The sequence below is a fragment of the Mangifera indica genome, unplaced genomic scaffold, assembly GCF_011075055.1.
Source record: "Mangifera indica cultivar Alphonso unplaced genomic scaffold, CATAS_Mindica_2.1 Un_0040, whole genome shotgun sequence".
Lineage (NCBI taxonomy): Eukaryota > Viridiplantae > Streptophyta > Magnoliopsida > Sapindales > Anacardiaceae > Mangifera > Mangifera indica.
This window is the reverse complement of record NW_025401132.1, coordinates 66,364-93,875: the sequence shown is the minus strand read 5'-3', so window position 1 is coordinate 93,875 and position 27,512 is coordinate 66,364. Positions and strand designations below refer to the sequence as shown.

Sequence of the window (27,512 nt, the reverse complement as noted above, 5' to 3'; positions counted from 1 at the left end):
CAATTAAGAATTCGAGGAGTAATTCTTTAGTAACCTTGTAAGACATAGTTTGACCCAAGAGTTATGATATATAGACTAGACATTCTCAAGTTTAGTATGAGCTATAGATATGGAATATAAACTCATTATTATCCTAATGGGAGTTTAGTGACAAATACCAGATGATAGAGTTATTATGGGTCGAGGAAAGGGTATTTTGGAGATTATATGAAAGTAAGTATTAAAGTCTCTTACTTATTAGGTTTTTTATCGCTCGCTCCTCTACTTTCATGTGTATAAATATAGGTGATTGTAATGGATGCAAGACAAGCAATTAATGGTATTTCTGCTATTTTCAATTTATGTATCAGAATTTTATGTTAATGTGTTTTGCTACACCTTATTTGACGTTCTAGATAATGTAGTTGTGATTTGGACTTTTTTTATATGTTTTAGTCGGACAATAATAAAATGAGGGTATTTTGGTAATTTTGTAATGTTATATGTTATTTTAAGTATGTTTTAAAATGAATGTATACTTAAGTAATGTAAATAATGATATCTTTCTCTGAAGGGCAATACTTTTAGATAGAGGTATTACAAGTTGGTATCAGAGTATGATTTTGATACTCAAATGATGACTTAAGAATATGTGTGTAGCTAAGTCGAGTTAAGAATTTAAACCCCTCATGCTATGCTAACCACTCTCGCGGTCGATCATTGTAAGTAAAATTTTATGTTACTTCCTAAGTTTATTGTAAGTAAAGTTTATGCTAAGAATATGTGTGTGGCAATGAAATCTCTATCCAACTCAATATGAGGCAACACTTTAGTATCTACATGAAACACAAACAAAATGGAGGTTGAAACTAGTCACTTAAGATTGTTATAGCTCTGTGAATAAGGAGGGTACTTTGACAAATGGGCGTTCGACTATAGTGTTTAGCAAAAGTTTTGAAATTATATTTATATAACATAATAAACGGTCATTCATGAGACATAAATAGTCATTTATCTTTGATCTTTATATCATACAATTAGTGATTTATTCAAATTAAGGACATGAATTTGGATAAAGTTTTTATCATGATTCATGTCACCATAAATAGGCATTCACGGTCCATAAACAACTTTCCAGTTTAAACAATTTTTTTCCAGTTAGTTTCATTGGGTTTTACCAGTTTTTTAATTAGTCAACAATTAGATAAAACAAGATTAGATTAATGACCAATTCCCAATTGAATTGATCAGTCCAATTTGGTTTTGATAACACTGGTTGCCAAAGTTAATAAGGGGTTTGGGAAATCGGTGCACTAAATTTGGTCAATTCTTGATTCAACCAATAGAGCCAATCTAATTTAATAACACTGGTTGTCAGTGTTAATAAAGGGCTTGAGAAAATGGTGCACCAAATCTGACCAATTCTTTGCGGCAATTGTGTGTTATCTGTACCGGCAGTGGCAGTAATTGCAAACAAAGATCAAAGCAGTAGCTAAGGTTCATTTGAAAAAGGACAAAATGATCATCACACTAATTTTTCAAATTTCGAGAGGATATATTACTTTTATCATCGAAATTAGATTTTAAGTGAAAAATGTGATTTATATAAACCTTTCGTTGAGAATACATGTATCCCAATAATCACAATTCATAATTTATTCATTTACAAAACAAGCGGTCAATCAAAGTGATGTTCTATGCTTTAAAAAAGACTATCCTGAGACAAATCGAAGAAGAATACCTAACTAATCTACACAGTACAACACCAGGGCGAAAGCTCTAATGCTTCACAATTGACCTACTGCTTGCACAGCCTGAAAATTTTAGCCTGCCCCAGGATAATTCCACACAGCAGTGAGATTCTCCTACCTCAAGACGTGTAATATGAAATAGTGCTTACCAAAAACAAAATATGATACAGTGGAAGTGGCTCAATGTCCAGATCTTTAGGATTTATGGACATAATACACAGACAGTGAGGAAGAAAGAAATAAAACGCCAGAAATATAAGAACACCAAGATCAGCCTCTTCGCCAACAGGTGCTCGACGTGGGTTCACCCAGTATATCTGGCTAGAACACCATAAGCAATACATGCTTGCTATAATCAGAAGAAGTTCTATTGACTGAAATGATTCATCTCTAACTGACTTTAAGGGCTTTACTCTGCATAACAAAATTAACAAGCAATAAAGGTGGTCAACAACCAAATAAATTTCTGAAATGCAACTAAGCGATTGCATTTTCCCAAACCTGTGTATATAAATGAAGCCACCAATTAAGCAAGTGCACAGAAAGCCAACAACAAGTACAGCATCTGGGTTTATAGGTGCTCGACCCTCCCACCAACCAGTGCTTACTATCCAAGTATACATTGCTGAATGACCATTTTCCTATGCAGTTAAAGATATTTGATCCATTTATACGATTAGTTAAAAAAATTCCATATGAACCGAAATTGTACCAGAAGTGACGAAGGGAAGAAAAAGAAAACGAGAGGAAAGGGGTTCGAGATTTGGCCTTTTATACAAGCCGGAAAAGCTTGAGGAGCGTTTGGTTGAGGTAAATAAAGATTAGTTTCATAATCTATCTTTTATAAATAATAAAAAATTTCGATAATTTTTTATTATCAATGGTAATATAATCATTAATTTAATTATCAACTCTTTCTTAGGTGTTAAAAAATCTTTATTTATTATTTTTTGAAACAAAAATAATTTTATTCAATTAATATAATAAATAATATAAAAAATATTTTAAAATAATTATATCCAAAGATATTTAAGTAAAATTATATATTAATCTTATTTTATTAGCTCTAACCAAATATAATAATCATTTATATCTATTTATTTTTATCATTTTTTATCAAATATAGTAATAATTTATCTCTATTAATTTTCTAAATAATCTATTATTAAGGTAATTTTTTAATTATAGTAATAAAATATTATTCAATCCAAACATACCCTAAAAGTTTATAGAAATTACTTCCTAATGGACTCTCTTATGTTACCCTAGAAAAATTCCCACCTATGGGGGTTTTAAAAGTTTATATCTATTTATTCCATTTCAACCTGCCAAACACCAAATTACTATTTTTCACCCAAGATTTGATGAAATGATAATTCTCATACTTAAATTTGGAAAAACCAATTTCCCACTTGTCTTTTAAATTTATTAATATAACCAATTAAATTTTATATAAATTTACCAAAAAAACCATCAAATTAAATTACACTTTGCCCCCAATTTTTTAAAATGATTTTTACATTAATTTTAATTAAAAATATAAAAAAAAATTGATAGTACAAATATAAGTTAGAGTATTAAAGACGTATAATCGTATATTTATAATCAAATTATAATTTCTAAAAACTTTACGTTGGTATTGAGATTTTTAAGACGGTTTTTTATTTTTCCCTAAAGCATTAAATTAAATTTCCCAAATTCGAATGATGTTATTGCAAGTTTGCAATTGAAAAACAATAAAGTGTAGCTAATATTTTCCCACATTTGGCTTCTAAAACATTTTTTTTATTTCTAAGTGAAATAAACAATATTTTTATCCAAAATTAAATCTTGTTAAAAAAATTGACAATGAAAAGATAAACTAATTTTATCAATTTAAAACAAAAATAAAAATACAATTGTCTTACAAATTAATCTCAAATATTTTAAATATGACAATTTAACTCTTAAAAGGTAAAAAAAACAGTTATAAATTAATCTCAAAAATCTTTTTAAATTTATATATATTTTGAAATTACTATATGATCCCAATAATTATAATATAACATTTATATTTATAATTTATTATGTTATGTTCAATTTTTTAGAGATGTAACTGTCATTTAAATACTACTGGAGATAGATTAATAGTTCAAAAATTTTTCAAAGGACCCTAAATATTTTCAAATTTCCAATAAAGACTTGAAATTTTTCAAAAAAAAATCTTAATATTTTTAAAAATTATAGTTTACACTTCGATATACAAGGATACGACGAAAACTGAGTGATGGTAAAAAGAAAGAAAAATAAATAGTTTTTTATATAATTTGAATATTTAAAGAGTTTGTTTTTTATTTTTATCAATTTGGGGTTATATAGGGTTTAGGGACTGTAAGCTGACACCAAAATGGAACTCTGAAAAAACAGATCCAAGAATCTCTAACCAGCTTATTTCTTTTTACTTAGGTGTGACTAAATTATCAAGATTATAACAAAAAGAAATTCAGACTGTTCTAATTCCAATACTTCCAGCATAACTTAAATTTTGAGAATATTAATTAAATAAGCCACCTCTTTTTATTTTTTTATGTGTATATAATCACTTTTATTTTTTTATTATTATACAAATATAATTATTTTTTAATTTGATTTTATCTCTAAAAAAAATTCTGAAATTTAAGATTAACTAGATGAGTTGGCCATATGGATTGACTGGCTAGTCAAGCATCCGATCAACTTATTTTAAAAAATAAATTGATTGATTGGGTGCTTGACAAGCTACCCAACCACTTGACTAATCAACTTTTTAAAAATAACTTAGTTGATTAAGTGTTTGGTCGATCGATCAATCTTTCAAAAAATTTTACATTTTCATCTCATATCTCAACTTTAATTGGATGTATAGTGAGTTTTACGTCTTCATTGGAAGAATTTATGTTTAGCTAGGTGAGTACAAAATTTAAGGATATAATACTTTTTTCTAAACTATTGAGGGGAAAATTGAAATTTTAAAAATTTTGAAAACACCTTCAAACTTTTTAAAATTTCCAAAACCCCTTTGAAAAGTTGCTTTGACAGTCCTAACATTATAAAAAATTGTGATTGCCCTAAATCTTTTGAAAAGGAAAAATAGAAAACTAAAATTAAAAATTAAAAATATTGAAAAAGGAAAATACAAAAAAAGAGGAAAATTTTATGCAAATTAACTTGTCTTTTCAATTAATGAAATTAAAATAGAAGTGTATATCTTTCCGGTAGATCTTGGGCGGGAATAGTCTTTTGGCTGGTCCTAGCCACGGGAGCCATTGGTTCATAATCGGTTCATAAACCGACGGTTAAACACCAGATTAAAGATTCATAAGTCAGTTTTTTTATTTTTTAAATTAAAAAAAGAACTGTATTTGCAGGACCCCCTGCAAATATTTTGAACCATGTAAATTTAAAACATTTGCTTCAAAACATTTGCAGGGGACTTCCGCATTTCTGCAATAATATGGCCATATAGGCTTAGGCCTGACTTTTTTTTTTAAATTTCTTTCATATAAATACTACTCCGTCTTTCAACCCTCTTATTTTTTATTCTCCTAATTCTTAATACTCTTTTATTCTTTTAATCAAATTATTTTAAAATCAATTAATTTCTCTCTTTATTTTTATTAATTTTAATTTTAATTTTTATAATTTAATTATTATTATTTTCCATTATACAATCATAATTAATTATAGTATTTATCTTTATAAATTAAAAAAATTAAGTTCAAGAGATTACATAAGAAACTTAATTGAAAAATTATATGAAAGTTTTTTTTATTTTTTATTTTTAATTATTATAATTATTAATTAAAAAATAAATCAAAGTCATGAATTAGAATCGACAATTCAATGTCGATTCTGAACTGTGGCCATGAATTGAAACTATTGATTCTAAACAAGTTACAAACTGTCTTGTAACGATTTTGGTTTAAAGATCTTATTTTTTTTAATTGTGAATCAACAGTTTCAAACCCAAACTGCTATGGTTTGAATTCATAAACCGTGGTTAGGTTTACTTTTGTCCAAGGCAAATGAAAACCAATTATTCAATAAAAAAGAAAGACAACTATAGTCAATCACAAACCATATCAAACTCCAAACTTTACCTCAAATAAATGGTCAAGGAAAAAGTGAGATAAAGAACCAGCGCAGACCAACAATAAGCACTGCCTCCTTGACAGGGGCACCTGCACCATATAAACCCAATACCTAATGAAACGCAACTCAATGATAAATTAATTAATTAAATCTCATCGGAAAAATAAACAACCCACCTACGCTATCACAGTAGAAATCTAATCTCATTGAATGCAAAAATCAGTAATACAAGCAATCCTATGAAGAAAATCCAAACAAAAAAAAAAAAGACAAAGAAGATAAATTTTTTAAAGAATTAGACTCACCCCAGAATCCGAATCAAGAAGTCCTCCAAGTAGCAAAAACCTGGAGAGCCAAGAATAAAGAACACACATAGGGAAGCCGAGAATCAAGAAATAATAAAAAGGGTGGTGAATGGCTTTGGCTATAGCGGAGCCGAACGAGTCAGAGAAGAAGGAACCGACCCATTCGAAGAAGGGACCAATGTCGGGACCGAAGAAGGCGTTGATGGTGTAAGTTAACCCGTGGTGGGCGTTGAACCGACCGTTAGAAACTCGCATAAATCCCAGCGCCGATCCCATCGCATACATCATGTGTGGACCTGGGCCTGGCATCACTGCCCTGTAAACGGAAACTCCGATTAAAACGAGAAGATCACCACTAATTCAACCCTTCAAACTGGTTTCAACGCCTGAAAGAGCAAGAGTTGGCCTCTCCTATCTGAGTTTCAACATAAACCATGACTGGCGTTGATCATTAATTGAAACAGAAAAAGATAAACGATTTCCTATGAAGAGGGATTAGAATATAATAATCTCATGTGGGGTTCTGCGGATAATTGTAAGAAACGGGGTTGGAAAACAGGGGGTGTTGGCTAGTTGATGATGGTTTGATTTGACCTGTTTATCTTTAGCTGCCTGCCTCAGAGACCCGAAGGACTTAAACTAGAGCACAGCACAGCATGCAGGTAGCTTTCGCTCCATTTTTCTATGTTAATTTTTAGGCTAGGTCTGTTTCCCACCCAATATTTGATGAAATGACCGCTCGCCCATTAAGTTTGAAAAGAACTAATTTTCTACCCATTTGTCAAAATTAACTTTTAATTTTAACCGCGTTTTATGTCATCATTTTTAAATATTATAATAAAAGTATATTATGAGATGTGAATGTTATTTTTTAAAGACTTACTAAAACTAAATGAATATTTTTTTATTTTATTTGAGAAATTATCATATTTATTTCATATATTTTGAAAATAAAATAAAACATAAATATATTATAATATAATATTTGTATATATTATTTATTATATATTTTGATTTTGGAAGTGTAACTGTCAATTTTGAAATTATTGGAAGATATATTAAAATTTTAAAAACTTTTTTAAATTAAAAAAACCTTTAAAAATATTTTAACACTTCCAATATTTTCAAAAATCATAATTTACCCTTTATATATATGATTATATGTAATTAATACTTTTATTTATATTTATATCAGTAATTTTTTAATATTTTTAATTGAATTAATATAAATTAGGATATATAATTATTTAATAAAATTTTCAACAGGTGAAAATTTTAATAAAATTTTGAATGGATGAAAATTTGGTATTTTAAAACTTAATAGATAAAACCGTTATTTCATTAAAACTTGATAGAAACTAGTCATTTGGCCTTATAATTTTTATTTTAGCCATATTGTCAACTCTAATATATTATACCAATTTGCCTGCTCAATCCCGAATGAAAAGGCCACATAATTGGGCAAATAACTATTTCCCACTCAAGGTTTAATGAATTGACCTAAATTTTAAGTTTAAAAAAATCAATTTTCCACCGGTTTGTTTGAATGGATTCAATAGTTTTAAAAATTGCTCAAGCAACCTCTTCTTTACTGTTTGTTATTGTACTAAAAAGTATCTTCCCGCAGCAAAGGGAAAGTCATTTCTGGTAGCAGCGATTTTACACCGATAGGAGTAAAGAGAAGGAAACGATTCGACTTCGATCACAACAAGTCAGCATCAAGAATGTCCCGTCGTCGCTTTACACTCTTCACCGCAATCTTCCTCTTTGCCTTCTCCGTTCCTTTTCTGGCATATCGTCGCTTAAACCCTAATAAATTCTTTTTGCTCCGTTAACCTAACCAATCTACAAATAACTAATCAATTGTATTTTTTGTTTTTGCAGGCTGGTGCAGCAAAGGAGCCTCATGATCAAAGGCTTAAATACTTATCGTCGCCATTTGAAGCCGCTTTGGAAATGCTACAGAAGCAAATCGGGCAAGTTTGATATTTTTTGTTCAGCGTCTTTTCCCTAATCTCTTTTACTGAAAAAAGATTTAAAAAAAAATCACCGCAAGTTTTTGATGTTCTAAGATTCAGATTCAGCGTCTTTTCCAGGGCAACAAGAGTATATTTTACATACGACTCAGATTGTGAATTTTTCTTTTACTTTCTTTGGATTTCTGTCAAAGAAGTGGCATCATATTTTTAACATGTTTTACATTGTAGTTAGTTAAGGCATTGAGAACTAGAACAACTGGCTTTTTTCATCTAATAGAGTCTTATTCGTTTTAATTCCTCCTTCCATATTCAGCTACAATTTCAAGAGAATTGAAGTGCTTCGTCGTGCCATGACCCATCCTTCCTTCTCCGAAGAGAACAATAGGGCATTAAGCATTCTGGGCGCCAATGTCATTGAAACATCAGTGTCACTTCACATCCTACGGAAAGACATTGAGATTTCACCAAAAGATTTGAACCGCCGTATTTCAGAGATCTCCAATGTGGAATCTTCTTGTGCAATTGATGGGCTGCGATTGGGGATACATAAAGTGATTAGAGTTTCCCCCAGGACTAATTCTTCAATTCCTGCAGTTGTTTGTGGTGCTTACAGAGCAATCTTTGGTGCTATTGCCATTGATACTAACAAATCTGATGATGCTGGAAATGTGTTCTGGATTGTTCACGGTGGTGACATCGGAAGAGCTCTTGCTTTCTAAGTTGACGTTTCTGCTATCTGCTGTTCGAAGAAGTTATGCTGTGTAACTTGGGTGCTTTCATTTAGTGGAAATGCAGGTAACGCCTTTTATACATACATATATATATATATATATATATATATATATATATATATTTGGAATAATGTGACTGATGATACTGTTTGGTGAAAAAATTGGAAGTAAAATGGGCCTATTAATATTGCAATTTTCTGATGTTGGTGGATCTCTTTATCATGCTTTATTCTTTATGATGATGATTGAGGATTGTTTTCTTTGGCTTTTGGTTAAAAAGAAAAGTTAAAGGTTCTTGTATTATGTGGGTGGATCTCTTGTGAAAGTTTAAAGTTTTTGTATTATGTTGTGCCCTTTTATGAAGTATGCCAAAATGTTTGTAAATGGAAGACAAAACATTTCTGAAAGGTAGCCAATTTTTCGGACTTTTCACCCGAATAAAAAATATGTGGAGGATAATGTTATATGTACATAATTTTGAGTACACAATCGGATATATAAATATTATGTCATCATAAAATTAAATGTTATTTTATTTTTAATTCAAAATCATTTAATTTTATAATGACGAATCATTTATTGTATACTCAAAACAGTATATGTATAGTTTTATTGATATGCGAAAAGACTAGATTAAGCTTGGTGTCGTGCCAAGGAGCTAAGGCCAATGTTGATTACCTTTTATCTTGAAGCATCAACTTACAAGTGCAATTCTTTTCAAGTTAGTGATTTTCTGACCAAAAATTGATGAAGAAGCCAGAAATAATGCCATGTGAATTGATGAAGTAATTTTGTGCTTATTGTAATGCCAATGTCTAGATGGAGACTTCATCGCGGCAACCCTGTTGTAACCTGAGCCTAGTTTTATGTTTTGTGACCAAATATTTTAAAATGTTTCTAACCATCATATCAGTTTAATTTTAGGCGTCCTCTCTCTGTACCAAATTGTTTTGTTAAAACAGAAAATCTGAATTATGATAGAGAAACAGGCGGTAGGAGCACATGCGGTTGGCTGGCTTGTTAGGGGTTGAAACCATGCATTGAATTATGCTATGGGCATTAGGATTTGATTTGAATCAAGTATATGATAGAGAAACAGGCAGAAGGAGCACATGCAGTTGGCTGGCTTGTTAGGGGTTGAAACCATGCATTGAATTATGCTGTGGGCATTAGGATTTGATTCGAATCAAGTTTATTCAATTTCAAACTCAGTTCAAACAAACTTGAAAATGTGTATCGGCTCAACCGGGCTCGAGCTCAAATTTGAATTCGGATTGAGAGTTCAATATTTTCTAGTTCAAGCTTGCGTTTTAAGGGTGTTCAGTTCGTAAAACTCATGAGTCTGAAAATTTGGTACAAATCAATTAAAATGACGTCGTTTTGGTCAATAAATATCAAAATAACATCGTTTTAGTATTAAATCAAGCTTAAAACTAGATTCAAGCTCAAACTTAAGCTCGATTCTTTTCAAACATCTTTGAAGAGAGTTTTAGTTTGGCTTGACTCGAACCTAACCCTAAAAGATGCATTTAGTTCAAATAATTTTGTATTAGCGAAAATGAAATATTAACATATAGATAAATAACTTATATGTGTGATAAAAATTGTTTGTAATAAATAATTATTGTGTTTAGTAAAATATAATAAATAAAGTATTAATATATTGTTTTAAGTAAATATCCTAAAAAATATTAAATATAATTATTTGAAAATATTTTTATATTATTTATTGTATTAATTAAAAATAAGTATATTTTATCAATTTAATAAATAATAATAAAATTATTTTAATAATTTTTTAATACTAAAATAATAATTTATTACTGTCACATATAATATAAAATTAATAAAAAAATTTATATAAAATACAAGAAACTAAATAAAATAATGATAATAATAAAATAGATATTATATTGAATCAGATTCGTCAATTCTTTTTCTATGTGCCCAATTTTCCAACAGCGTTACTCTATTGTTTAATAATCAGATTATTATTGTTTAATAAAAACACTGTTACTCTATCCAAACGACGATGAATTGAGTGAATGTAAAATCGGCATACTCAATGATTAGGTTCTGTAATGACGTCAATTAAAACTTCATTTTAGTCTTAATTATTTGATTTAACTGTAATTATTACTAATCTTGACAGCTGGCAAATTCCGTGTGGTATTCGTATTCCTACTATCGGACTCATCCAAAATCTGGGCCCTTCATCATTACTAGGGCCGAACCAAACATTTCTACTCGTCTCAGCTGATTCAGCCTCACTTCAAAGCAAACGGCCCGAACTTTTCAAGTGTAATTACCACAATGCCCCTACAATAATATAAAATACAAGCCCGCATCTCTGAAAACAATGGGTGCCCATCTTTTGTATATGGAGAGGGTTGAAGAAGAATCAGCAGCTGTTATGGAAGACACATCCAACTCTCGTCTCCGCAACACGTGCTGCTGTTTTAATTTCCCGTGTTTCAAATCTCGTCAATCCTCCACTGCCGGATTGCCTTGGTGGAATCGAATCCAATCACAGAACCGCTGGTGGACCCCAGCAGTCACCGCCTTTCGAAGAGTCCGAGAGTGGTCGGAGATCGTGGCGGGGCCTAATTGGAAGACTTTCATCAGAAGATTCAACAGAAATAAAAGTAATAATGCTCACGGAAAATTCCAATACGACCCTCTGAGTTACTCCCTCAACTTCGAAGAGAACTGTAATTTGGACCACGATAATGATTTCAGCGGCTTCCGGGATTTCTCGACCAAGTACGCTCCATGTAAGTCGTCAACGACGGCAGCAACGCCGTTAGTGGGCGTTCGAGGGAGGGACGTGGCGGCGTTGGCGTGAAAAGCCGCGTGCGTTAAAGGAATGAGCTGTAGCTTGGTCGCAGCGCTAAGGTGGAGCGATTTTATTTGTTACTTTAGTGGTGGCAAAAATTAAGTAAAAATTATTAGTGGGTGTACAGATAAATAATGCATAATGCGATGGCGTGTCTCTGTGTATGGTGGTGTTTGATATATTTTTATTTTTTGTATGTATCTTCTAGGGAGGGAGGGAGATATTTTTTTTTATTGTATCTCGTGAGAGTTAAGGTCAATGATTTCTTATTCATAAAATTGAAGCTTCGTCGTATCATTATAAATGTTTTATTTTATTAGTGTACGACTTGATCGATTAATTAATTTATTTTATTATTAAATTATTATATATTTTTTAAATAATATTAAATATTTATTATATAATTTTAAATATGTATTATATAAATTTAATTTTATTGATTTTAAATAATTTTTTTAATTTAATAGAGTTATTAAATTTAATCAAATTTTAATTAAATTATCAAATTGTAAAATAGAATAATTTATAATTTAATCAATTGAATAAATTGATTCAATCCGATTGTAAAAACTCTAATAAATATCACTATTAAGTGTTACATCAAGGCCTAATCTAAGAGCCTAAGGCAAGGCTAAGAGCTTTCAGACTTGAGCCATTTTGATGCGTCCCTTGACAAGCAAGACTCCTATGCCCAAGGCAAGGATCCTCATGGAGAGACAAGCAAATAGCATACTCTGACGGTGTGTGAGAATATTTTATTATTAAAATTAAAAAATTATTATATTTAATAAAATTTTGTAAATATAAATAATTATTATATTTGATTAAAAAAATAAAAAATATTATTATGTTATTCTATTTAAATGTGATCAGGTATTATTATCATAAAATTTTTTTTATATTACTTATTATATTAATTAAAAATATAATATTTTTCATAAAAAATTTAATAAATAAGAATATAATTATAATAAAATCAAAATTATTTTTATAATCTTTTAATATCCAAGATGAAGATGATAATAAGATTATTACTTATATTATCTCTCATATTACTATTAGTAATAAAAGATTACTTATTATAATTTTTTATTATTAACAAACTAATAAATTAAATAAGATAATATAGATAATAAAATATATATTATCAAAATTATCTTCTTTTATTATAAGTCAAATAAGTTAAATGATAGTATAAAAATATTAGATCAGATAATTTAACCAAAGTTTTTTGGTTAAGGAAGAGATTTTAGAAAGACATATAATACAAACAAAACTTTATTTTATTGATAGTGGGTGGGAAAGAAATTTCCTTGCACCAAGAGAGAATGACACTACAAAACAAACAACAAGCAATTCTATTAGATATATGACCATGTGGTCAACAGTCAAAGGGACCTATAAAATTAGTAAAACTGAAGAGGAATTACCGATATTACAATAATTCAAAGATTATAAAGAAGAAGGTCGAAAGGGTTCACAAGGTTCTAAAATTATGAATCCATCAAGTAACAAGTTGTCATATTTCAATGCTCGTCCAAAATTCATTTGAATATTTGTGCAAAAGTAAATTATTCAGGTTGAAAGGGTCTTGGGAATCTTCAAAGTATTGATATGATCCATTGGATGGTCTTGTATGTTCATGGTCTGAGGTTGCTCATGAGTTGACATTTGTGGTTGAGGTCATAGCTTAAGTTTCAAGAGAACTTTGGACCAACCGAATGGTGGTGGAGCCTTGATGTATGTGCCAAGTAATTACTTATGTGATATGTCTTCTTAGAGTGTTCTGAAACAATTTGAAGGAAACATTTCCCATTGTGCATTTGATGAATAAGAAGGCCATATCTCTGGTGCTATGGTATTGTTGTATTTTGCAAGATGTTGTTGGAGGTCTCTGAATTCTTGAAGGTTATATCTTGTTAGCTCTAGACACACTGTGGATTAATTATTGCTTGTGATGGTAAGCTTTCTTCTGTTGAAGAATAACACTTGTTGGCATTTGAGTCACAAAAGGATAGATGAATGCACTCTATGTTGTAGATTTGTGACTTAAATTAGACTAAAGGAAAGAACCATTCAAGAAGTGTTTGGAAGCATTTGACAGAATTATTTTCTATGGGGATAATCTCTACCCATTCTAGCCATTTTATTATGTCTCTCAAGATTGTACCGATTATACTAAACATATGAAACCTTGGGTCCAATGAACAAACCGTAACCACTATACTAGATAAATTAAGTGGGATTTAAACTCATGCTCTCATACTTGACATCCCTTTCATTTGCCATGGTAAAATAGTATGGACTAAGTATACGCCATAAAAATTAAAGAACATCTACTCATAATTTTGTTTTAGGGTTTGTGATAAAGAAGAGAGTCATAATAGATGAACACTCATTGCCTAAGATGATGGACTCTTCTGTTGTATGACCTTAGACTGATAGGAGATCTCTGGGCCACTAATTGATACCGCATTATGTATCTTCTTCTGTTGTGTATCTATATTTGTAAACAAGCTTAGCATTCAAGCCATAGATTGATCAACTGGCAAACAAATACACTGCAGTAACACAGACAATGAAATGAAATATTGAAAATTGTTGAATATATGAATAAATCACAAAACTATATATATGTATGTATGTATGTATATAAACAGGCATTTCCCAGCAAAATTCTTTCACATCAAACATGTTGCTGTAGTCAATTGCTTGGTTCAGCATGATTCCAAGCCTATGGATCTCTCTTCTTTCTCTTGTATTGCATTGATCATTTCAGCAATCTGATTCATGGTTGGCCTTTCATTTGGTGAAGGATTTATACACTTCAATGCTACTTGTAACAAATTAACCATCCTCTCTTCATTTGCACCTTCTAAAATTAAGGCTCTGTCAAATATTTCAGTAGTCCATTCCTCTCTAACCACTGAATTCACCCATTTAGCCAAATCAAACCCTATATTCTTCACTAACTTTCCTGTTAGAAGCTCAAGAAGAATCACACCAAAGCCATAAACATCGTTTTTGAAGGTGCTATTCATTTTGCTATAGCTGGATTGAGCAAGGAACAATTGGTCTTGATTCTCAATTTCCATTAGGCCATATTCACTCACACATGATTCCATGTTGTTATTGAACAAAATGTTGGTGGATTTCAGGTTACCATGAGCAATTCCATCTTCATGAAGTTTGTCTTGCATGAATGCAAGAGACTCTGCAATTCCAGCTACAACTCCTAGTCTACTTCCCCAGTCAAATGATTGGCCATTTTCGGATTCTAAACACAACAGTGATGCATGGTTATATCCGTAGTAGTTAATTGCAGCTAGTATTTCGTTGTATAAAATTGATGAGATTGATATTATAATCTATAAGGACAGAAAGGCTGAAATCAACTAATCAGGACTAATTAGAGTTTCAACCTATACCTGCAGAATTTTAAGCAGCCCAGAAACTAAAAGAATTTTTTCAGTTCATTTTAAGCTGAAGTTTGATTTAGCACTGAGTCGTTCTTATTCTATTGTATTTTTCACAATGTCATAACAGCTCTAAATTTCTTAAATAAAATGAGTAAGTTATGCATAAAAAGAGAAATTACCATGAAGAAGCTTGAAGAGACTGCCATTGGGCTGATATTCATAAACCAAGAGCCTCTCTTGTTTGGAACAATAATATGCAACTGGGGGCAATACATTCGGATGCTTCACTTGGTCTATCTTCTCCATTCTTCTCTTGAAGTCTTCACATGAAATGGCCCAATCTTTTATCCTTTTCACAGCCACGATCTTCCTGTTGTCAAGCATGACCTTGTAGAGACTTCCATGTTTTCCCCTTCCAAGCAATTCAGCTGGAGCTTGAAGCAATTCTTCAAATCTTAATCCCTTCACTACAGGACTCGAAAAAACTACAAGCGATGATGGGGCAATTCCACCCTCAGCAATTGCAATGGAATACTCTGATCTATTCTCACCAGTCTTTGATCCACTTGAAGTACCACTAGGCTTACCGCTACCAGCGTCCTGTGATACTTTCTTTACAGCATCTGCCTTCGCTTTGGGCTTCTTTGTCCTAGCAATTCTCAAAGAAAAGAACAGTAAAATAAACAGACCAATGATAACATAGCCTGAGTATAAAAGAACATGATTATTTGAATCTTTTGCTTTCTTCTCAGGTGGGGGAGTTGGTGGACAAGTACTTGATAGTGGCTTTCCACATAATCCAGGATTACCAGAAAAGCTATCAGCATTGAACCGGCCTTTGACATCAGGAATTGGACCACTGAAGTTGTTGTTGGAGACATTAAACTCTTGAAGATTGAGAAAATCGAAATCCGGTATTTCTCCACTAAGCTGATTATTTTCAACATAGAAGGTTATCAGGCCTGAAATCCGAGACACATCAGGAAGCTCGCCAAAGAAGTTATTGTTGTCTATTTCAAGCGTTTTCAAATTACTTAACTGTGATAGAGAATCAGGAAGCTTTTCAGAGAATTTGTTCCCACTTAAAAAGAGGTGAGTCAACTGTTTACAAATCGAAATGTCTTCAGCTAAAATTCCAGAAATGCTGTTTCCTTTCAGGCTCAAGACAGAAAGGGAGCTTGCCTTACAGACGGAACTGGCATCAAGAATGCCAGTGAGATTAAACCCTTCAAGAACAATTCTTTTAACAAACAGCTGTGTTGCATCATCACAAGTTACACCCACCCATTTGTCATCGCAGGGGTCTGAACTCGTGTTCCAGCCCCAATTCGGAGCTCTTACAACATTACCTGGTGAAAGTTTCTCCATGAACAAAACTAGTGCCTCTGTCACTTGCTGTAATTCAGAATCTGCAATTGGGAAAAGAAGAAGGATCAAAATTGGCAGTGCCCAGAAGGAAGTTCGATCCATCCTTGATGGACAAGCCGAGTGTTTGCAAAATGACACTACAGTTTGCATTCCCCTTAATGAAGCTAAGAGTGATCACTGTTCACTAGTAAGACAACTGGAAAGAAACATATATGATGTCGCTGCAAATTGTCAATTAGCTGAATTTACAAAGATGACTTGTAGCTTGCAGTTGTGACTTGTCGAGGACAATAGGGACTTGCAGACATGAGGTAGCTAAATGGGCCAAATCAACATTGCAGAATCTGGAAGCCGGCAGACTGAAATAGTCAGAAATGTAAGATATAGTGTCACTTTTCACTGTCTTCTTAGTAGTTATTCATCCTTGTACGTATCTATATACGATACAAATGGACCTTTCTCATTCATCCCTATCCATTAGCTTCAATTAACCGGACTGGTAATCTTTCCAGTTCACAGAAGTTTAAAACATTAAGGGAAGCAAGACAAACTAGGCTGTGGGTAATTCAAATCAACTAGTGTTTCGAAAACTGAACCAACCAGTTCAATTAGGAATCGGTCTATAATCTAATCTGGTTTATATATAATTATTAGTCGATTGAAAAATAAGTTAAATCTAGCCAAAAATGGTTACATGAATAATATATAAACTTGAGCGAATAATAATTTTTGTACATACTTTATTCTAAATACAAAAAGGTTTGTGATATTAAAATTTAGAGTCAAAAAATCAAATACAATTTATCTGAATTATTTGTACTCTAATATTGTTTCTTATATTTTCGATATAAATAAAAAGATTTAAAATCTTATCGGTCCTTTATAATAGCAAGTTTGGAAATCTTTGATAAATAACATACATATTAATTAATTGTATATTGTTATGAATTCTTAATTCAACTTCTTATGTTTATTCATTTGATTATAGTGGCTTAAATTAAAGTTAGTCGATTGAACCAGTTAAATCAGTCAAATTTATAAACTAGTAAGATAACTAGTTTAATTACTAGTCAAGTTTTAAAAATGTTTGTTCAATCTATAAAATTGGATCAAATTGTTTAAAAATTATTATTTAATTTAGGTTTATTAAACCAAATCATAAATTGTATTTTTTTAATTACATATATATATAAGGCCAAAGGACTTATTTCCACCTAAAGATTAGTATTTTTCCAAATTTCCACTCAGTAACTTTGAAATTTTCAAACACATACTCATCTGTTAATTTTTGTAATTAGTATTAGGGGTAAAATTATTATTTAACAAAAATATTTATAAAAAATTAAAAATTTATCACATTATTCCTCCTAAGTTTAAAAATCTAACAATCCCCCCCCCCCCAACCAACTCAAGGTTTGAAAAATCACTATTTTCCCCTAGGGTTTCGATCTCTCTCTCTAGCAACAATCTCTTCTCCAATCATTGGCTTTTTTTTCTCTTTCCCTCTCGATCTCTCCCGACATACGAAGATAGTTTGTCATCTTTGTCTGAGAGACAAAAATCATTCATTTTTGTCAAAGATGAAGATGGTTAGGGGAGGGTGGCAGAGAGACTGGGAGGGAAAACGTTGACAGTTGGAGAAAGGATGATCGTTAGAGAGAGGCGATCAAACCCTAGAGGGGAAATTGTGCTTTTTCAAACCTTGGGTGGGGATGGGGAGTGAAATTGTTAGATTTTGAAATTTAGGGGGGAAATGAGATAAATTTTTATTTTTTTAAATATTTTTACTAAATGATGATTTTACCTCTAATACTAACTACAAAAATTAACAGATGGGTGAATGTTTGGGATTTTCAAAGTTAATTGGGGGGAGGGGTGGGAAATTTGGGAAAACACTAATCTTTGGGTGGGAATAAGTCCTTTGGCCTATATAAAACCATATTTGATATAATTTTTCAATAAGCAATTAGATATACCACTTATTTTTCATATATATTTTGTTATTTTCTTTACATGTTTATTGTATATATATTTCATAATTAAGTCAAATTTATAAGTAAGGATATAATTATAACAAAATCAAAATTACATTTGTAATATTTTAATATCTAAAGTAAATGTAGTAATCAGATTATCCTTTGATATTACATGTAATATATTACTATTGCTAATAGAAAATTATTGAAATTTTTTATTATTTAATAATCTGAAAAAAGTAATATAAATAATAAAAGATAAATCATTTCCTTATATCTAAGAAGAACTTATGGATTAATAAGAAGGAAGCTTAATCGGAATGAATCACAATTTTTCTTCTATGCTTGATCGGTATAAACATCATCAGACTAATATTTAAATACTTGAACAAAACTCCCCTAACAAAACAATTTTTTAATTGGTTGGAACCTAATATAATTTCATGCAGGTTGTACTCCTTGATTCGAGTAGTGTTCTTGTGCTTTAATCAACTGTCACCTACAACTTTCCATGGTTTGTGCACATTAAGGTAATAATGTATTGGCCAAAAGACTTGTTCCCCCGTAAGGTTTGATGTAATTTCAAACTCTCACTTACCAACTTTCAAAAATCTAAAATCTTATCTATAAGCCAAAATCTATTAAAACTCTTAGTTAGATAATAAAGTAAAATTGTAATTCAATAATAATATTAAAAAAAACATGATTTATTATATTTTCACCCTAGGTTTTAAAAATCAACAATTTTATATTTGCCTAAAGTTTTCAAGTTTTAAAAAGTCATATTCCCCCTCGCTCCAAACCTAAGTTTTATTTTTCTTCCCTCTCCAGTGACAACGACGGTGACAACAACCCACAAATCCATCCTAAATCGTCGTCATCGAAGTCTTTTGGCCAAGATCTTTGTTTAGGTTTGACTATCTCATCTCAACAGCGGCAAAGTCAGATCATCTTTGTCTCATCTCCGTCGCTCCAGTTTGCATATCTCTCTGTCTCTTATCCTTATCTATCTTCGTCTCTTCATCTCCTCATTGACAGAGAGAGACGAGGATGAGTCGTCTCTCCATCAACAGACAAAGAGATGGACTTCATCTCATCTATTCATCGACATCGTCTCTTCTTCCGTAGACAAAGAGAGAGACTCAATTGTAGGTTAGGGTGGGAAAATGAGGCCACCGTCGAGAAAACCTAGGTTTTAGAAGGGGGGGGGGGGGAGGGGAAATGTGACTTTTTAAAATTTGGAAACTTTAGGAAAAATTGAAAGTTGTTAATTTTTAAAACCTGAAGGGAAAATATAATAAATCATTTTTTTAATATTATTATTAAAATGATCATTTTACCTTATATTTAATTAAAAAATTTAATAAAAATTAGATCATAAGTAAGATTTTAGGTGTTTGAAGATTGACGGGTGAAAGTTTGAAATTACATCACACGTTGAGTGGAAACAAGTCTTTTGGCCTAATGTATTATATCAAATGGCCAAAGAATCTAACTTGATTCGGATAAGTCTTTTGACCAATAAAAGATTATCTTATAAATTGTTTTATTAAAATTAGTAAATATAAATAATTATGGTATTTAGTAGGAGATAATAAATTAATAATAAGATATTCTTTTACTTAGACCAACAGACATATTCCTATCCAAGGTTTAGTGCATCCCCAAATCTCATCCTCTAAGTTTTGAAAACTTAAATATTCACCTATCAACTATTAAAGTTAATCGAATCAATTAGTTACAGAGGTAAAATTGTCTTTTAACTAAAATATTAAAAAATATAAAATTTTATATTATTTTCCTTCTTTGATTTGGAAAACTAATAATTTTTTTTTCCAAACTTAAGTTTTGAAAAGTAACATTTTCCCCTCTAAGGTTTCATTTTTCCTTCTAACATTTTCGACCACCAAAATCCATCTTTGGTTCTTCAACAAGATCTCTCTCCCTACTGACGCTCCCACTCCCTCTTAGGATTGAGCAACGCAATCCCTCTTGCGATTTGGTCGCCTTCTTTGACACAAATTGAAGCAACACATGATCATGTCTCTGCCTCTTCAACTTCATCTATGGACAAAGATGACTCTTTGTCTCCGTTGACGAAGATAATGACTTTATCTCTGTTGACGATGTTGGCCAAAGCTTAAGAAGAAAGGGGAGGAAGAGAGAAGTCAAGATGACACCAAAAAAGGGAAAGAAAATTAAAAAAAAAAAACTAGAAGAATAAGTCTTTTCAACAAACCTTAGGTGGGAATAAGTCTTTTGGCCTTTTACTTAAATATTTTGATATAATTACTCTAAAATATTTTTTTTATTTTACTTGTTTTATTAATCAAAATTAATATATAAGATAAAATTATAATAATATCAAAAATATTTTATTAATTTTTTAATACTAAAATGAAAGTGATAATTAGAATACTCATTCTATTATATGTCACATCATCATTATTAATAAAAAATTACTATAATCTTATGTTACTTGACAAATCAAGTAGTAATAAAAAATATATTTAAATACTTGAACCAAACATTCCTCAAAGATAAAAAAGGATGAGATAGAAGAGCCAATGTGCAATAGAAAAGTTAAAACTACTTTATTGTACTTTATCTTCAATATGGGCACTCATATTCTTATATATTAAAAGTGAATTCAACTCCTGTCTTTATGGCGGGCAACATCTCTTGCATCCCTTGGTATTACATGCTACAACTAGAATATAATTGAACAGATGGTGGTGTTATAAGGATACATCAGTGCTATATCAAGTGGTTCAATCCAAGCCTCACAGATCATTATGGATCAGCATGGCCAGCAATATCATCATCACTTGAAGCATTTCCTTCGTCTTCCGTAATATCCTCATCACTCTCATCTTCAGCTGTAGAGTTCCCAATATTCTCCTTCTTAGCATATCGCTCACAGTATTCTGTTTCCACATACAAGAATTAAGATTGTTATATATGCACAATGATGAAATATTATACTTCTGAAACAGAGCAATCCACATTTTTCTCATATAGATTAGTCCCAAAAAGCACTATATATAAGTGAAAAATCCTGACTAGGAGGTCCCTATTATGTGAGGTATTATTTGGATCTTGATGATATTACAGTTATCTAGAGAGGGTTGATCTCTCTGGGCTACTGCTGAAGTATGATTGTACCGTTATAAAGTTATAGTGTCGTTATATTCCATTAAAGGACACATACATACATACATACATACATATATATATATATATGTATGTATGTATGTATATATATATATATATGTATGTATGTATGTATATATATATATGTATGTATGTATATATATGTATGTATATATATGTATGTATATATATGTATGTATATGTATAGAGAGAGAGAGAGGAAAGAGTGGATCTATTCTAAGCAGAACTTTCACCTTTCACTTTTTGATCATACTGTTTTCGGTCCTTCATCATCAGTGAAGCTGCGTCACCATTAAGTGGGTCTGAAGGATTTGGGTAAAGGAGGAGTTGCGGAAGAAAAACTTCAAAAATGTTCAATAGATCTGCAGCAACAGAAATAGTGGCCAAATGTGAAGATTCCTAGTGAAGAAACCAGAAGTGAGACAGTTCCGGAATTCCTTATAAGAGGAGTGAAAAACTATACAAAAACCATGTATATGTAAAACAGTGAAGACAAATAAAATAAATTTCCATGAGTATAAGAAAGCAGACAATCTAAATCATATTAAACAAGAAATTTCATTATTGATGGTTACCAAACATTGGGCTCCATGATTGGTTGATAACATCCAAGCATACAGAACCAGACCTGTGGTTCATAAGAAATACAGAACAGTCAGATTATCAAAGGATTTTGAAAAAAATTAAAGCAGTCACTTTCTTCGAACTTATCAAAACAGTTTCAAGTTCTAAACATATGACATATTCCATTTATGTACCTACATTGGATATGTCATTTCTTTATTAGGACTAAATCAACAACCAATTTGAGGCAGTTTAAAGTTGGAAAGAACAATGAGAAAATTTGCTTCTGAAATATGAGTTGCTCACATCTCATCAACATTTGGGTGGTATATCTTGTTCACAAACCCAATAGAAGGAGACTTATATGGATAAGCATCAGGAAGTTCAACACGAATTTTCCAAACTCCACCTTCATAGAGGCCTGCAAGCATCACATCCATATAACAAAAAGAAATTTAAGATATAATAGTGAGGTTTGAACAGTCAGTCACACCCTTAAAAGAGAGGGAGTTATTATTAAATATTGCAAAGTTTTTAGCCAGTAAATAACATGTCTTGATTGATTTTAAAAATTTGACTTCAAATTCTTCAAAATACATATAAATCATCCTAAGATCGGATATCCAGTATCTTTCAAAAGAAATAATTACTATATAGCTGTGGCATCAACCACCTAATCTAAGGGGAAAAAGCATATATCACATGTCTAAATTAAACCCTGAAATTTGCAATAATCTATCACAATTCAGAGAGTTGCTACTATTGGAACAGTTGGTTAGAAAAATAAAAAATAGCTTCAGCTCCTTGAAAGTTACATGAATAAACAATGCAAGCTTCCCATTTAAACATCAAGAATGACAGCAATTTTACTTTCCACAGGCTGAAGCTCACAGAGATCTTTTGAGATAAATGGCAAGATATGTTCCTGACATTATTCATAGATACCATCTTAAAGCACAAATGTGCAAAACATATGAAGAGAAATCATATCCGGTAGAATGAATAAAAAACAACATTCTTTACTAAGTAAAACGAACAAGTGTGAAGATAGTACTTTCTTTTGGACCATGGAACTCCACGTTAAATTCATTAAGTCCATCGTTGATAGTCTCCACATTGTAATCACTCATCATCCTGAATAAAGAAAGGCATTAAGTAAGAAGCTTAACAAAGAATATCAATACAAAACATCATCGAAAGTTGAAGTTGCAAATTGAATATCCCAGTAAGCTGTAAGAGAATTAATATATAATAAAGCCAAAAAGAATTAAGAGATTGATTACAGAAATAGACAGTCAGATCCAAATCTCATTACTTATAAAAAAGGATCACATATCACCTAAGCAAGATGGTAAACAGAGAAGGTTGATAAATATAAAACACAGATGTAAATTTGGAAATGCTACATAAATTAAAAATTTTTGCTCTTCAGACAGTCAATTTGCACCTCACTCAGATTAATCTTTACATGAGCACCAAACACCACTGGACCATAATAACATACATATAAAAAGGAAACAAAAAACATGATAACATATACCAGAGTATATGAATAAATAGTGATATTAAGAAACTTACAACTTCATGACATCCATATCTCTCCTTTTGCTTGGAGACGACATTTTAATCCTATTGAAAATTAAAGAGCGCAGCCTGTTGTATACTCATCAGAGGACAGAAAAATCAATATCATCTTATTAACTTCATAATAAAGAAATAACATGTCATATATCTGCCAAAAATATTCCAATCTGTTCATTAAAAAAAAAAAAAAAAGACCTCTAAACTAAACCAGATAACAACAGAAATCATACAAAAATAAGGGTTGAACAATCAAAGATCCAGAAGGTCCAAGTAATATCAGAAACCACAGATTATATCCAATGCCAAGAGCAGCAACAGAACAAATCTGGTAAGTGAATGAAATCAGCATATAGAGACATGTCGTGAAACAACCAATTGCTTTGTCGGACATAAATATCACTTCAACATTTATTAAACCCTTATATAACATATTCAACATATCATCAAATCTAATGTTAAACAAATAACTGTGTTACATCATTTATACTATGATTCATTTACACTTCAAAGAACCTTTAAAGTACATACAGTTTAAGTTCAAGACTCTGACAAACACATAATAAATTAAATCTGAATTTCATGAATACTCTTTTAACATGTACTCACAAAAATTAATGAACAACAAAATTTTCAACCAACAAATTCATGTTCTGCAGAAGGCAAATTAAACCAATATTTAACCGATAACTAAGATCATTAAGAAGCAAAGTACAAGACCAAATTTACACCTCACAAGATCAAATAAGGTCATGAATAGAGGCTAATCCACAATGCAGCCATGACAACCACAATATTTAACACAAGAACCAAAAAATGAGATTTATAGCTTTCAACAAGAACTAATCTTAGACGAATAAGCTCAAAATCCTGCATCCATATATTTCTGTAATCAATCAGAGGTGCAAGTGATTAGAACATTAATTATCGTTCCATGTTAAAGAAATTCGATGAAGGCCCAAAAATTAATAGAAAAACGTAATTGATTCTAAGATCTAGGCCTCGAAACTAACCAAAAGAAAAATCATAAAAGAAACGAAATTGTTATCTTACAAGAGCGGATTCAATTCGGTGAAATCAAAAGACGGCCTATACGATTTCTGATGAGCAGTGGTGAGAAAGAAACAGAAAAATGAGGAAAAGAAAGGCAGAGAGAGAGAGAATTTGGGGGTGATTATCAACACTCTATTCTACAAATGATATGCAACGTGGCATGCAAGCTCTTTTATATATTTAATGACAGTAATTGAGAAATTATTGTAATAAATCAATTGAGACTGGATCGAATTTTACTTTTACGCTATGTCCTCCATTTATCATGAAGGGCATTGTCATATGCTTGCTTTTTTTTGTTTGAAGTATATAATTTAATCTAGATAATATATCATCATATAATTAAATATTATTTTATTTTTAAAGATAAAAAATTATTTTTATTTAAGTTTTAACTCAATCTCAAAAATATCTCCGCAATAGTTCAAAAACTCAAATACTTATCTATGGACCAACTATAATTAAAATTTTTAGTTAAACGCAAAGATAAATCGTCATTTCGATATAAATATATACAAATAATATGTACAAACCTGTGCAAAATCAATAATTTATAATTATATGATTAGGTATTACTTTATCTTTAATTTAAAATCTTTCAATCAAATATTGATATATAATTATCTATATATAAAATTGTATACATTGTTTATACATATAATATTACTTATAAGAATAAGAATTGATATGCTAAAAATTTTGTGTTTGTGTTTTACGGTAACAAATATGTGGGTGGTAGATGCAATCTCAGTGGATCACATTATATGTGAATGGTAAACTTAAGGTTTAACTATCACATTGTCGAGTACGTGGATTTATGGATAACACTGTTAAGGTGAATATGTTTTTGAAGTTGTGTTTTCAACTTATAAGAGACAAAGACTTAAAAATATTTATACAAAATCAAGGGTTAGTAAAACTGGTGAAATATTAAAATTTTTATTATTTAAGCTTTTATCACACGCGTGAAAACAGTAGATAGACAGATTTAAGGGTACCCCGTCCATATTTGTTGGACAGATAAACCCATGACACAATGACTAAACCCACAGTTACTTAATCAGATAAGTTAAAATTTCATAAACGTGACAGAAGCTCTACCGAGTTTTGCCACAGACCAACACCCTTATGCCAAAGATTTGCGGCAACTTTTCAATGAAGCTGTGAAAAAGACCAGTTGTTAATTTGAATTTTAAAATCCTTGAGGAGATAATCATGGATGTAATATAACAAAATGGTCGTTTTCTCCTTACCCTTCTCCATATTTTTGGATTTCATGCGACATCTTGAAAAACAGCTCAGGTTGGAGTCGATTAAGCTGGTTATATCACAGTTTCTGTCCTCCCATGATAAGTTTGCTGGAAGATTGCCAGAAGCTTTTGAAGCTAAAAAGTTGCAGAAACCATCTTCCCATGCAAGCATCCTAGGACTTACCAGATATACTTTAGACATCAAATGGGGTTCAGTGATCGAGCTTTAACAAACATTGAGGGATTACCAGTTCCTCCTGTTCACTCTTGGCTTGTTATGAGCACCCTTTTGAAGTAAATCCCAACTGTTATACAACCAAAGTAAAAAAAAAAAAGACTTGGTAAATGAATACATATCCTTAATTCATGCTTACCCCGGTCGTGGATGATTTTGAGGTAATATTCTCCAGAAAATTGCATAAATCCACAGGGAGTTTTCATGACACAAGTTTCTCAATGAGTGCTGAAGGAAATGACTAGCGACAACTGAATTACTGTCAAATTAGTACTCCAAGACAGGTAACTTTCCATTTTCTCTCCAAGCCAGACAGTTGATGCTGCGTAGTCAGGGCTATGCAAACTGCCCACGGCTTTTTGATGGGAATACGAACTTATCAATTTATTTGATACCGGAGCACATGGGGATGATAAAGTCATGTCTTATCTTTCCAAAATAAGGCTAGTTGGTTCAATGGGTTGGCTAACAATAAAGTTACAAGAGATTCCCACGACAGGAAGCTTGGGTGGGCTTGTCTGACTTTCCATGTGTTGCTTGGTGCGTTTGAGCTAAGTGGGAGTTGGCATTGTTAGGCTGCTGAGTGCTGGCTGGTGGTTTAGAATGTCTAAGATGCAGCAGTTAAATGGACAGGACCCTAGAAATATGTTGTGGGCAGTTTTGTGTGCAAAAACTACTCTGATCAAATTCAAACACATGTAACCACTTGTAACTGTCTTATCTATGTGTGCTTATAAATAAGAGAATGTGCCCTACACCATGTAATAATTCTTGATACAGATTAATAAGGGTTGGGAAAGAGTTGCCCGTAAATGCTATGCTTTGTAATTTACTTGATGCTATTGTTGTGTTGATTATGCTTGTTGCCTTGATGATGATTGCTGCCTGTAAGTCATGAGCGTGCACCATTGCTGCACTCTGAATCCGCCATTGTTTGACTCTTGCATTATTCTGACCATGACCCTAACACATTTGAGTAGTTGTTGAACCAAGTTAGACAGGACTTGACAGCACCATAGGCGTCAATTGCAAGCAGAATCAGTATCAAAGGATTGGCCCTGTGACACCTAGCCTCATGTACTATGCGGTGAGGCAGTGTAACATAAATCTGTCTCTCTCCTTCTCTAGTATGCTCTCGCCTGCCCTTTTCTGACAATTATTAACAAATCCTCCTACTTACACATTGAAATAATCATTCATA

At 31.4% G+C, this 27,512-nt stretch overlaps 5 protein-coding genes across 5 annotated transcripts; 2 read left to right on the top strand and 3 right to left on the bottom strand.

Annotated features, from left to right (window-relative positions):
* Nucleotides 1-5,742: 5,742 nt before the first annotated feature.
* On the bottom strand, nt 5,743-6,780 carry LOC123206506. Its single transcript, XM_044623736.1, has 2 exons — nt 6,146-6,780; nt 5,743-5,929 (listed from the first exon to the last, which is right to left on the bottom strand). The coding sequence occupies exons 1-2, from the start codon at nt 6,452-6,454 to the stop codon at nt 5,831-5,833; spliced, it is 408 nt and encodes a 135-aa protein (XP_044479671.1). The 5' UTR covers nt 6,455-6,780; the 3' UTR covers nt 5,743-5,830.
* Nucleotides 6,781-7,736: 956 nt separating this feature from the next.
* LOC123206517 (protein NUCLEAR FUSION DEFECTIVE 2-like) lies at nt 7,737-9,048 on the top strand. Its single transcript, XM_044623749.1, has 4 exons — nt 7,737-7,935; nt 8,030-8,121; nt 8,438-8,928; nt 8,960-9,048. The coding sequence occupies exons 1-3, from the start codon at nt 7,870-7,872 to the stop codon at nt 8,841-8,843; spliced, it is 564 nt and encodes a 187-aa protein (XP_044479684.1). The 5' UTR covers nt 7,737-7,869; the 3' UTR covers nt 8,844-8,928; nt 8,960-9,048.
* Nucleotides 9,049-11,214: 2,166 nt separating this feature from the next.
* Nucleotides 11,215-11,700, top strand: LOC123206529. The gene has a single exon (XM_044623759.1). It carries the CDS (start codon nt 11,215-11,217, stop codon nt 11,698-11,700), a length of 486 nt encoding a protein of 161 aa, XP_044479694.1.
* Nucleotides 11,701-14,196: 2,496 nt separating this feature from the next.
* On the bottom strand, nt 14,197-16,948 carry LOC123206520 (probable inactive receptor kinase At2g26730). Its single transcript, XM_044623751.1, has 2 exons — nt 15,290-16,948; nt 14,197-14,968 (listed from the first exon to the last, which is right to left on the bottom strand). The coding sequence occupies exons 1-2, from the start codon at nt 16,626-16,628 to the stop codon at nt 14,409-14,411; spliced, it is 1,899 nt and encodes a 632-aa protein (XP_044479686.1). The 5' UTR covers nt 16,629-16,948; the 3' UTR covers nt 14,197-14,408.
* A 4,076-nt stretch (nt 16,949-21,024) lies between these two features.
* LOC123206526 (ubiquitin-conjugating enzyme E2-23 kDa-like) lies at nt 21,025-24,982 on the bottom strand. Its single transcript, XM_044623756.1, has 7 exons — nt 24,827-24,982; nt 23,771-23,845; nt 23,247-23,326; nt 22,499-22,613; nt 22,204-22,256; nt 21,862-21,990; nt 21,025-21,381 (listed from the first exon to the last, which is right to left on the bottom strand). Exons 2-7 carry the CDS (start codon nt 23,812-23,814, stop codon nt 21,248-21,250), a joined length of 555 nt encoding a protein of 184 aa, XP_044479691.1. The 5' UTR covers nt 23,815-23,845; nt 24,827-24,982; the 3' UTR covers nt 21,025-21,247.
* Nucleotides 24,983-27,512: the final 2,530 nt, after the last annotated feature.